The sequence below is a fragment of the Somniosus microcephalus genome, chromosome 3 (assembly GCF_052327205.1).
Source record: "Somniosus microcephalus isolate GS21.2 chromosome 3, FLI_Smic_1.0, whole genome shotgun sequence".
NCBI lineage: Eukaryota > Metazoa > Chordata > Chondrichthyes > Squaliformes > Somniosidae > Somniosus > Somniosus microcephalus.
The window spans coordinates 286,082,453-286,094,648 of record NC_140989.1 but is presented as its reverse complement, the minus strand read 5'-3'; the positions used below and the strand labels follow the sequence as shown (position 1 = coordinate 286,094,648).

The 12,196-nt window shown below is 40.7% G+C and overlaps 1 protein-coding gene across 1 annotated transcript in view; it reads right to left on the bottom strand.

Annotated features, from left to right (window-relative positions):
- The window catches only part of cachd1 (cache domain containing 1), a 247,767-nt gene that overhangs the window by 68,900 nt on the left and 166,671 nt on the right, over positions 1-12,196 (bottom strand). Inside the window, exon 4 of the mRNA XM_085982697.1 lies at positions 10,160-10,266. Coding sequence (XP_085838823.1) covers positions 10,160-10,266 — 107 coding nt within the window. The remainder of the gene's footprint in view (positions 1-10,159; positions 10,267-12,196) is intronic.

The window sequence follows — 12,196 nt, the reverse complement described above, 5'->3', positions numbered from 1 at the left end:
ACAGACCTCATGGGGAAATAGAGGCCCTGACCGCCATCTTGTATCATCTGCTTGTAGGTTTTCTTTTCATATTTGAACATTATCCAGTCAGGTTTTTTTTTTTAAGTTGAATTTTAAATTGTTACCTTCCCCCTTATAAGCAGCCTTTCATTTTTAACCTGAAATCCCCTTTTTGAATTTAAAATGTAAATAGTTGATTTTTCTACAACCATTTGTTTTTACCATGAATTGGCAATCTTTTCTTTGGTTCATCTATATTGTCAGCAGCCCCCTCAGAACTTGAGCCCAAAAAACCCCAGCAGGGAGAATACAGTAACTCACTGTGTATAAATGAAAAGCAAAAATGACGAATGTAAACTTCAAGCCTACCGCCTTCTGGCATGGTCTGCAGTTAAAGACAGGCCCATGACATCACCAGCTCCCCTCAACACACAGTTTGCTTGGCCTGCTTGACTTTGGATTGCTCTAGCATAAAGCAGGAATAGAAACGATGGGAGCAAATGGGCTCCTTCTGTGTGGTGAACTTCTGTGGTTTTATGGTATTAACTGAGTTGCAACTATGTGAACATGTGTTATATAGTAAGCAAATAATTCTGTTTGATCAAAGAGTGTTATTTTATAGGCAGCGATATATTCCAAGAATGTAACGCATCAATGGTAGTAGTGTGACGTGATGCTTTTTCTATTGTGTTACAGGAGGCCTCTTTTTCTTACATTAAAATTTTTATAAAAGCAGGATGTTTGAGCCTAAACGTCCACAGGAAATCCTATTTTAGTAAAGACGGGTACACAATGCACACACTTAGCTCAGGTGCTTCCCAAGGGTACAACGTAGGCAACTTAGTGGAATGGGCAGATGCAAATTAATGTGGCTACATGTGAGGTGAGACATTTAGAGAGAGAAAAAAAAAACAAGGATGGGCATATACACTCAATGGAAAGATGCTGAAGGCTGTGAATGAATAGCGAGACTTAGGGGTTCAAATACATTTGCAGGTAGATACTGTTATTTAAAAAGGACATCAGCATGTTGGGTTTTATAAATAGGGGCCTAGACTAAAAGAGTAAAGGCCAGAGTTAGAATACTCCGCAGTTTTGTGGTGCCCCATTATAGAAAAGACGTGAAAGCCATACAAAGCATACAGCATAAGATTCATCAGGTTGATACCAGGGATGGGAAACTGTATGAGGAGACTGCAAAGATACGAGGGCCCAAAATTTGCGGTCCAACCAATAAAAGAAGGGAATCCCCATTCATGCTTATGGGAGTTCCGTACAAACGGAATCCCCATAAGTATGAATGGGGATCACTTAAAAAAATACACGAACACACGATTAACTAAATTTTAAAAAAATTATATATTTAAAATTAATTAAAATGCCATTTAATTAATATTTTAAACAAAAATTAAATTTTTTGGAAAAAAAAATGGGCCAGATATTCCAACCCCCACGGGTGCGCACACACCCGTAGGGGCCTCGAAGTGCCGGTTTCAGGCATGCGAAGCGCATGCGCTAAAACCCGCCACTTCCGACCTGTCAAGAATCCTCTTGACAGATCATCCGCCTGCCCGGGAGATGGGCCCTCGCGGGCAGAGAGCTCCGCTTTCTGCACAACTTCCGCCCGCTGAAAATCTTTAAAAATCTTACGCCTGGTAAAAGCAGGCGTACGGTCTGCCTTTACCAGCATAAGAGTTTTAAAAAATTTAAATAATTTTTTATTCACTCATTTACAATTAAAAAAATACTTTTAAAAAAAGTTTATTTTTAGCCCCGTAAAAAACTTCAATTATTATTTTTTCCAAAAAATTAAATTGTTTAAAATATTTAATTTAATGTAATTTTAACTAATTTTAAATACATGTTTAAAAAAAATTTACTTAATGTTTAACTTTTTTAAGTGACCCCCATTCACACTTTTGACAGATCTGTGCATAGTAACCTGTCAAAAGTGTGAAGGGTGATTCCCTTCTTTGATTGGTTCCCCATGGCCCAAGTGATCCCAGGGACGCTTGCGAACCGCATGCGCCCCTGGCATACCTGGGCCTCTGCATTTCGGAGAGCAAAGGCCCAGGATCGGAAGTCTCGGGACCTACGGAGTCAGCAGGTGAGTGTGTAGATTTTTTCCAATCGGAGGCATCTGCCCATAGGAAGCTTCCGATCAGCCCTATATGTTTTAACGAGCTAAAAATAAACTTCTTATTGGACAGGGTTTTTAAATGAGTGATAAAACTTTATTTTTCTATTTTTAAAAACTCTTATGCTGGTAAAAGCAGGCCTTACGGGCATTCAGTGGGCGGAAGTTAGGCAAATAGCGCAACTCTCCGCCCACGGAGGCCTTTTGCCTGGGGGGGGGGGGGGGGTGCGGATAACGGCCCAGAAATTAGTGTCCCAACGCGCAAGTAAGAACCGTGTACTCACGCGTGGGACCGATGGAATTGCCGGTTTTCTGCATGCACAGGAAACCGGCATTTCCGATCCTCTGAACCAAGGGGTTCAGAGGTAGAACGCGTGCGCGCAGGAGTCTGCGCGAGCGCGTTGAACTTCCTTTTTTTTTCCAGGTTTGCCCGTGCGTGAAGGCCTCCACTTTTTACACTTTAAAAAAGCAGACGTAAGGACTTAATTTTAAAAGGTAAGTGGGCTATTAATTAAAATTAGAATTTTTTTCCCCACAGGTTTATTATTTTTAAAGACTTTACAGTAAGGTAAGTGTATTTTAAGCCCCGATTTTTTATAAAATTATTTTTTTCAAAAATTAAAATTATTGTTTAAAATAGTTATTTAAAGTTATTTATAGTTCATTTAAATAGTGTGATGTTTTTTCAAATTTTATTTCAAGTTTAAGTACTGTTTTGGGCACCCGGAGTTTTCATGAGTTTGACAGTTCTTACTGTCAAACTCATGAATGAACTTTTGCATCCTCCGATTGGTTGCCCAGTGCTCACATGATCCCAGCCGACGCATCGCACGAAGTACGTCGCTGGATCACGCAAGCACAGCGCGCCGGGAGCTGAACCGGGCCACAGACAGGAAATCCACGCAGGCCCAGGCTTCAACTGCCGGCGCGCTAGGTAAGTGTAGGTCGGGGGCTTGCACCCGCGGGAAGCCCCCGACACGAATTTCTGGGCCCATCTGTTCTTGACAGATCGCAAGTTCCGGGTTTTCGCGCATGCGCTTTGCATGCCTAAACCTGGAACTTGTGCGGCGCCTACGGGCGCATGCGCACCTCGTACGCACCCATAGGGGTCGCAAATTACGGCCCTAGGAGTATTTCCACTGGAGCAGAGAAGGCCAAGAGAAAGTTTAATAGACACTTAAAAAAATTATGAAGGGTTTTGATAGAATGAACAGGGAAAGACTATGTGTTCTGGAGGGAGGTCTGTGACGAGGTTCATCAATTTAAAATGATCATGAAGACAGTGAGGCGAGTGATTAGAAGACATTTCTTCACTCACAGTTTGGGAGCATGAAATGCTTTGCCATAGGGAGGAGTTCAGGCAGACACCATTGCATATTTTAAGGGGAAATTGAATTCATATTTGAAGCCGAGGAAGATAGATGGCTGTGGGTGAGTGGGGGATGGGAATAGTTTTGGATTGCTGTAGCAAAGATCCAGCACAGACACAATGGACTGAATGGCCCCCTTCTGTGCTGTAAACCTCTATGCTTCTATGGGTCACTCTTGTATACCTTAGGATCGATTTTAACTTTTGGACAGCCAACTGGTGCAGCGAGCTGGCAGCAATGAGGCCAGGGCTATTGGCATCCTGATGCAGCTCACCGGATTTAGACCGGTGCAATATCGGGTGGCTCAGTAATAAGGTAAATCCAGGGGATGGGGATGGCAGCGATGGGGTGGTGAGAGGAGGCGACTGGGGCGGCAGCAGCCCAGATTATTTTTGTGGGGCCCAAAAGGAGCAATCGTGCTTCGCCTGGCCCCACAAAATAATTTAAAACTTTCCTTTTCCCGGCCTCTTTGGCTGTATTGCCAGGAGAACAGGTCAGAGAGTGCGTGGAACTTGATTAAAATTGTCACTTGGACAGTATATTTCATCCTTTTGACATAGAATCTACAACACAGAAGCAGGCCATTCAGCCCAACTATGCCAGTGTTTATACTCCACACGAGCCTCCTCACACTCTAATTACCTCTTCCCACCCATATTCCTCGATTCCCTTCTCTCTCATGCATGCATCAAGCTTCCCTTTAAATGTGTCATTGCTATTCATTTCAACCACTCCATGTGGCAGCAAGTTCCACATTCTCACCATTCTGTGTGTGAAGAAATTCTCGCTAAATTCTTTATTTAATGTTAGTGGCTAATCTTATAGCAGAGGAAAGAAATTAAACGCTTCTACAACAGAAAGGAACTCTCAAGAGGGCGTAAGCTCATCAGCATTTAATTGCAGCATTTAAATAGATGCCTTTTAAGAGTTGGTACTGAAGTAGGCAGCAATTTCACCCCTGGGAGGCAAAAGGCAGATCAAATTCATGAAAGAAAGGCAGTCTCACTCATTACTGTAAATTCCAGAAGATTCTGTGCTCCAACTTATCAATGCATTTCAGATCACAGCAAATATCCATCAGAACCAGGCCCATAGGATCTGAACAAAAGAGCATTAAAGCACCAAGCTAATGGTCTGTCTGTAATTTAGAAAAACAAATCGCCGCCCCTCCCCAAAAATGTTCTCCTTAACCTTTGCTGGCATGAAGGTCCAGTCTCATTCTGCTGTACGGTTACATGGATACTTGCAACATTGTCATCTTGCCCAAGTGGCCATTCTTGCTGTTTGTCCTAAACAATGAGGTGCGGCAGGTTATTTGTCTATCGCGGGCATCAAAGCCAAGCATAAACCCTGTACGCACATCACGCCCAAACATACAACTTCCAATGGAGTCACTAGATGGTAATAAGTAGAAGCGAGGACCCTGCCTGATTTTTCCTTTAATCAAGGGACATCAAGGCCATTGTAACAGCCAATAATTAGCACCGTAGCCGAGATCAGTTAACTCATAACACAGGACTTTCCCAATTTGTTTGGCTCTGCATCACATCAGGTAGTGCACTGACGAGCATCAGAGAATCCTATTAAACTAAAATATTAAAAAATGAAATAAGTGCAAGGATGTCTCAGTGGGTAGCACACTCGCCTCTGAGTCAGAAGGTTGTGGGTTCAAGTCCCACTCCAGGAACATGAGCACAAAAATCTAGTCTGACACTCCAGTGCAGTGCTGAGGGAGTGATGTATTGTCGGAGGTGCTGTCTTTCGGATGAAATGTTAAACCGAGGCCCTGTCTGCTCTCTCAAGTGGATGTAAAATATCCTATGGCACTATTTCGATGAAGAGCAGGGGAGTTATCCCTGGTGTCCTGGCCAATATTTATCCCTCAATCAACATAACAAAAAACAGATTATCAGGTCATTATCACAATGCTGTTTGTGGGAGCTTGCTGCGCACAAATTGGCTGCTGTGTTTCCCACATTACAACAGTGACTACACTCCGAAAATACTTCAATGGCTGTAAAGCACTTTGAGACGTCCGGTGGTCGTGATACACGCTATATAAATCCAAGTCTTTCTTTTCATTTTTCACAGTCATGAAGTCTGGAGGTAGTTATTTATCCCTCAACCAACACCTAAAAACAGATGATCTGATCATTTATTTAATTGCTGTTTGTGGGACCTTGCTGTTCTCAAATTGGCTGTTGCATTTCCAATGGGCCAATATTCTGCTCCTTTCCTGCAGTCCTCCTTTTTAACTTGTCGAGCAGGTGGGAAGGATGACATTATTGGGGCCCGGCTGCTATTTTAACTTGTGGCCTGAGTAGGGAAGCCATTGTAGCTTATCCACCAGGTAAGCTTAGCAGGAAGAGGAGTTGGGGCTAGAAAAGTCTCAAACGGCTAAGCTTTTCTAAAAACTTTTCTTTTTACTTTCCTTATGGGGCCAGGAAAAGCAGGAGTCCTCCTCTGGTCCCCACAAGGAATGTTTAGATTTCCCCTACCTCCCCCTCCCCGCAACTTACTCCAGTGCCAGGAACCATTACTTCAGTGCCCACTGGCCGCCGCCAGACATACCATGCCCGCTCCGCAACTAGCTGATGCTTCCTTCCGGTTTCATGCAGGCAAATGATCGAGGGCTTGCAGATGAAGCCCAGGACTTAAAATTGCCCAGGCCTCACGCTGCAGAGGCTGAGAGGGTTTGTCGCCCACCTCAGTCTCTGCCTGTCCAATTCCCATCCCAAGTTACAATTGGGTTTACAAGGATAATTATGGCAAAAAATGATGTGACTACATAGCAGGCAAATGCTGTTGGTGTTAGAAATAAGAGACTGTTTTTGGGGGGGTACAGAAGAAATGGAAAAGGAACAAGGAGAATGGCTAACAGAGGGTCTTTTAAACTAGATATATGGTAGGGGAGGAAACAGGACTTCAACTATAGATAAGCAGAGCTTGGAGGATGATCAAACGACAAGGAAAAAATAGCAAAGCAAAAATAAATTTAAGCACAGTAAACCAACAAGACGACAGTAGAAAACAATCAAGATACAAATTAAGTGGCTTTACCTAAGTGCTGGAAGCATTATGGAAAAGTATTTGAATTGGAAGCATACTTCGAAAAACTAAATTATAGTATCATAGGGCCCACAGAAACATGGCTCACCACAGACAAGAGGAGTGAAATCAACATGCAGGGATGAAGGTTGTTCAGGAAAGATTGCAATGATAGGAGAGGCAGGGTAGTTTTGTATTTTCAGAATAAATTTGACATGAAACCAAGTAATAATAATGGATGACTTCAGCCAACCCAATATAAACCAGGAATGCCCTAATAGAAGTGTGCTGACAGAATCAGTACTAGTATGTGACACAAGATTGTTTCTTGGCATGACATGTAATGGACTGCAACAGGAGAAACTCACAGCTAGACCTGGTTCTTGAAAGCACTCAAAAAATATTCATAAAGTAGAAATGTAACTTCTGAAGATGAACAAATATTATACAGTCAAAGTTGAGATAATCTGGCAGCTAGTGCCAGCAAGGAGGAGGACAGAAATATATAACTCAAGGAAGGCAAACTTCAATGGAATGAGAGATCAGCTAAAGGACTTGAAGTGAGATGAGAGATATATATCTCGGAATAGAAAATGGAAAACATTTAAAACAATATTAAATATGCAAGACATGTATATATCCCAAAAAAGTAAGTGCAAGCTGAACAAGCAGTCCCAAAATAGATAATCACTACAATTAAAACATAAACAAGGAAAAAATAATCTATAAAAGCCGACAGGCAAAAAGGCAAGGACTTGGCGGTTAGTATAAGATGTCAAAATGGGCTAAAAAAGATATTTTGGGTGCAAAGGCAGCACTATAGATGAACATAGCAAAGGATGTTAAATAGTATTTTTTTCAGTATAACAGTAAAATGCTAGTCATGGAGGAAGTTAGAACTCTGGTGGAGTAATTGAAAACAAAAGAAAATAATATAATTTTACTTAATGATAATTGTCTAGAAGTATTCATTGGGGGGAATTATATAGAATCCTGTAGTTCAATAACTATCCAAGAGGATTTTTAAATCAGTTTGGAGGAAGTAGTAGATAGTTGAAGAGACCGTGGGCCAGATGGTATATATCCTAGGGTGTTAAAGGAGAATTGGGAGGAAATCTCCATGCACTGGTCAGGGAAGAGTCATTTGGTACTGGAGAGTTTCCCAAGAATGGAAGCAAACAAACCTAATGCCTATATTTAAAACGGAAAAATATCTGAACCAGGCAACTAAAGGTCGATGGGCCTAACATCAGATAAAATAAGCAATTGTAAGGAGTAGTTTGGAGGAGTACATACAGAGCAATAGAAAGAGAGAATGGAACATTCATTGATGTAGTTTATTTGTACTTCACAGATTTTGACAAGGTTTCAAATGAGAGATTACCAATAAAACTAAAAACTATAAGAATACAGGGTACAACATGGGGCTGGATAAAATGTTGCCTAAAAAGTAGGAAAGAGAGAGAACGACAAGTGCAGAGCGAGAATGGGGAGGGAGTACCACGGACTTCAGTGCTTGGACCTGGATGCAAAAATCAATTGTAAGATGCTAAATTTGCAGACATCAAAAATCAAAAAAGCAGTGGGGGCAGAGGATGCAGCCAACAATTTGCAAAAGGATTTAGATCAATTAGGCAGACAAAACTGCAAATTAAATTCAATACTAAAAAATATAAAGTATTGCATTTTGTCTGAAAAATGAGCAGCATAGGTATACAATGATGTAAATAGAATTATCAGAGGGAGACAGAAATTAACCTGGGATTAACAGCAGACTTGTCATTTTAAATGTTAAGACAATATGGAGAAGGAATTAAAAAAGCAAATAAAATGACGGGTTACTGTGGTAAACCACTGTTTGTATACTGTTTGCATTCCATTGTGTACATGCCTGGACATGCCTCGGCTGACTCCTCCCACAAGTCCTAGTATAAAGGTGACTGCTCCCCAGCCCTTTGTATTTCTGGACCGGTCGACCACTCGAGGCAGACCTCCATTCTTTTGTTAATAAAAGCCTTTAGTTACTCTTCTAACTCTCAGTCTTTTATGAGTAATTGATAGCGCATCAGTTACACAGCCACAACAGTACAATATAAATCATTAGAGATTATGCTGTGGTTTTACGCTACACTGGTTAGACCTAATTTGAAGAACTGTATAGAGTTTTTTTCTCCATACTTTACAACAAACATGCATGCAGTGGAGAAGAGTGCAGACAAGAAGAACAATAATGATCATAAGTGTGAAGGGGATGAGCTATAAAGGAAAGATTAGAAGTGTAAGATCTGCAGTCAAGAGGGTCCCATTAAGGGGAGCCATCATTAAGGTATTATAAAGTATTAAATGGTCATAGATATGAACTCTAGACTATTTCTTTAAGGACTGTCAGGCCAGTAGGACTTGAGAACATGAATAGAACTTAATGGAAAGTAAGTTTAAAACAGCTATTAGAAAATAAACACGCAAGGTGATGCTAAATATTTGGAATAATCTACCTGCTAAAGTTCCAAAATGCAACAGGATGCTAAGCTGGTTGAGTTGGAGGAGTTCCAGGGACTGAGTTGCAATGGGCTGAATGGCCTTTACTTGTCATTCATGTTTTCCTTATGTTTCTTACTGCAAGGGATTGCTCGCATCAGTCATTCACTTGGAACTGATCCAAATCCGGCTGTAATCAGGGAACAAGGAGCCTAAATGGTGCAAAGTTCAACACTGATACACCTGTTAGGCTGGATGTCAAAATTGGTTGTTATCTGTTGCGACTAGTTTTGTCAGAAGTTGGTATAGGTTTTTGATTTCAATATTATTTTTGGTCGTTTTTTTTTTGCAAATAATTCTGTTCATTAAGATGAAGGACACTAATGAAATAAAGAACTTGAATTTATATAGAGCCTTTAATGACCTCATGATTTCCCAAAGCGCGGCACAGCCAATTAAGAACTTTTGAAGTGTAGTCACTGTTGTAACGTTGAGACATGTTCATGCTGAAGAATGGAAATCTTTTGCACTTATACGAATTAAATAGATACAATTCACCAAGTATCTCAGAACAAGAGAGAGAAAAAAATCAGTAATCATGGACAACATCAACAACAATGGAAAAGCTATAGATAAGAAAAGGTCATTTGGACTACTGAGACACATTCCCCCAAGGTCATGTATAAATTTCCCTTTATTCTGTCCCAAGAATGTGCCTCAGTGCCAACTGCAGAAGAGGACCAGCGACTGCTCCTTACCCACACTTTGGTTTCTGAGATGAGATTGTCAATTTGTGCTGAATTAGTACAGGTACTGGATTAGGGGTTATAAGGAACTAGATTTATTTTGTATGAGATGTTCCTAGACATTTGGCAACAGATTTTCAGTTGGGCCTAGATTTAAATCCAGGATCCAGGGATGAATGGGCTGTGTCACAAACTGAATAGAATACCCAATTCAATGGCAGGCTACAATGGTTAGTAGTTAACAGTAATAATTCTTAATGGGGGGGGGGGGTGCAGGGCTGTCAGAGAAGACAAGAGAAGCAAGATGATTAAAAATTATTTTTTAAATTTAAAAGAAAAAAATATAAATTATTTGATTGCACATCAACTGATACACGAACCTGTGTTTAAGTCCCGTCCAGGATTGAATGCTCGGCTACTGACAGTCGTGGAAAGCCTGTCACAGCTGATAGTTTTTGAAACATTGGTGTTGAAATTTCCATCAAACCTGTGAAGTTAAAGATTAAAATGAGATGAGGGTTTCAACAGCATAAAAATACACTGGCAAGTCAATTCTGATTCTCACCTGTAATTGAAGCCTGGTAAAGTATGAAATGGCCTCTATTTCAAACAAAAACAGTATGACCTTATATTATGCACAACATTTCGGACAGAATACTAGTGCTCTGATTTTATTCGCTTTCAATTATCCCATCTCACCCAAAGGTGCTAATTTGTATGGTTCCTTTGGAACCAGCAGCCTTCTGGTACATTCTTCAGATATGAGGCTAGATAGCAAGTTTCAGCAGTTTAGCCATGGGCGGGTAAAACTTCTAGCGTAGCAGCACATCATTTACCATCTCAGCCATGAGGCGAGCCAAGCACCCTCTCACAGCATTTTATGAATTTAATTCAATAAGCATTTCAGAAGAAAAATTCAACAATTCAGATAGAAGCAATGATCAAATAAGCTTTCAACAGTAGAGGCCTGGCCATTCCAAGTACCTGCATGAGCAGACCCGGCTGGCGAGATGGTGAACTGCATATGATGAAAAGAAAGCCACATTCTGGAAGGAACAACTGATTTTTTTTATTTTTTTTTAAGTGCACATAAAATCAACAGTACATTTATTCCCTCCACCCCCAACTCTCCTGAAGGTATAGATTCATACAAGCATCATCAGCCCTCAAGTAGCTTACCCAATTGGTTATTCTTCACGTATTTGTCTGATGGGCTATTCAACTGGGTAAGGCATCATATCCAAATGTAATTGTTTCTTCAACTGATGCTCATACATCAATGCTTTCCAGCAGGGGTCTGAAAACTTATACCTGCAGTTTCTTCTTACTCTTAACTTCCTAAATTTAACTCGTGTCCATGGTATTTGAAGCCCTTCAACATAATGAATGATTAGCCTGGATCAATGGGTGAATTCCCATCATAATCTTGAAAACTTCAGTCAGTTTTATTTCAAAGTTTAGTTCCCAGCACCAAAGAAAGCAAGCCCATCTGCCTTACCCTTTCCTCAGAACCAAAATTTCTGATAAACAGAAAACTCTTCATTGATTGCCTTGTGGATGCCATCGAGTATAACATCCTTTTTGCTGATAATCCTTTACAATGATGTACTTCACCATCTAAAAAGGTAAGTAGTGACTGAATCACTGCAAGGAACAATGGACAGAATTGGGCAGTAGGTAGACAAATAACAAGCTATCCTCAGTGCTGAGGAAACAGTCTACTCTCGAGAAAGATTGACTGCTGTCTGCTCACCTGTAGATGGGTAGTAAAATCTCTTCAGATACAAACACCCTGCTACTTGCTTAACAAATCACAAACCAAGTAACTGAGCGTGTAAACAAGTGAAGGAGATGGAAAAAATGCACCATCTGCAATTCCAGTGTGCAACAAAGCTTGTGATGTGGCCAGTTTGGAATACTGTATTCTTGTTCAGCAGGCTGCTGAGAAAATCGTTTCCTTGTTGGACTCTGATGCCAAGTAAACCAGTAGACTTGATAAGAGCTAGAGTCTACACTCTACAACATCAAAGAAATATAGCTGGGTTGTCAGTCCAAGACTAAAGTTTCTTGCACTGAAGTCTGATGCTAATACCAGAAAAATAGCAGTTGTACGTCAAAATTCTGTATTAACACAAAACATCTGTACAGAATGCCAGGAGCAAAGCTTCATACACTGCTTCTCCTGCCTGTGGAACTTTGTCAGAAGCATCACCCGGAACTCACTCCATTGTACGCACAAGTTTATAAGTAAAGTTAGTCATCACTTACTAAACTAGGGTGGTTGAAGAGTATGGGAAATCTCGTAATTGCCCACTTGTGCTCCAGTACAATTTTTAAAATCTCTTTCTGTGCTCCCTGTAATTACCAAGAACTACCTTTGAGACATCTGTCCTTATTACTTTTGTTTCTGCCCTTAC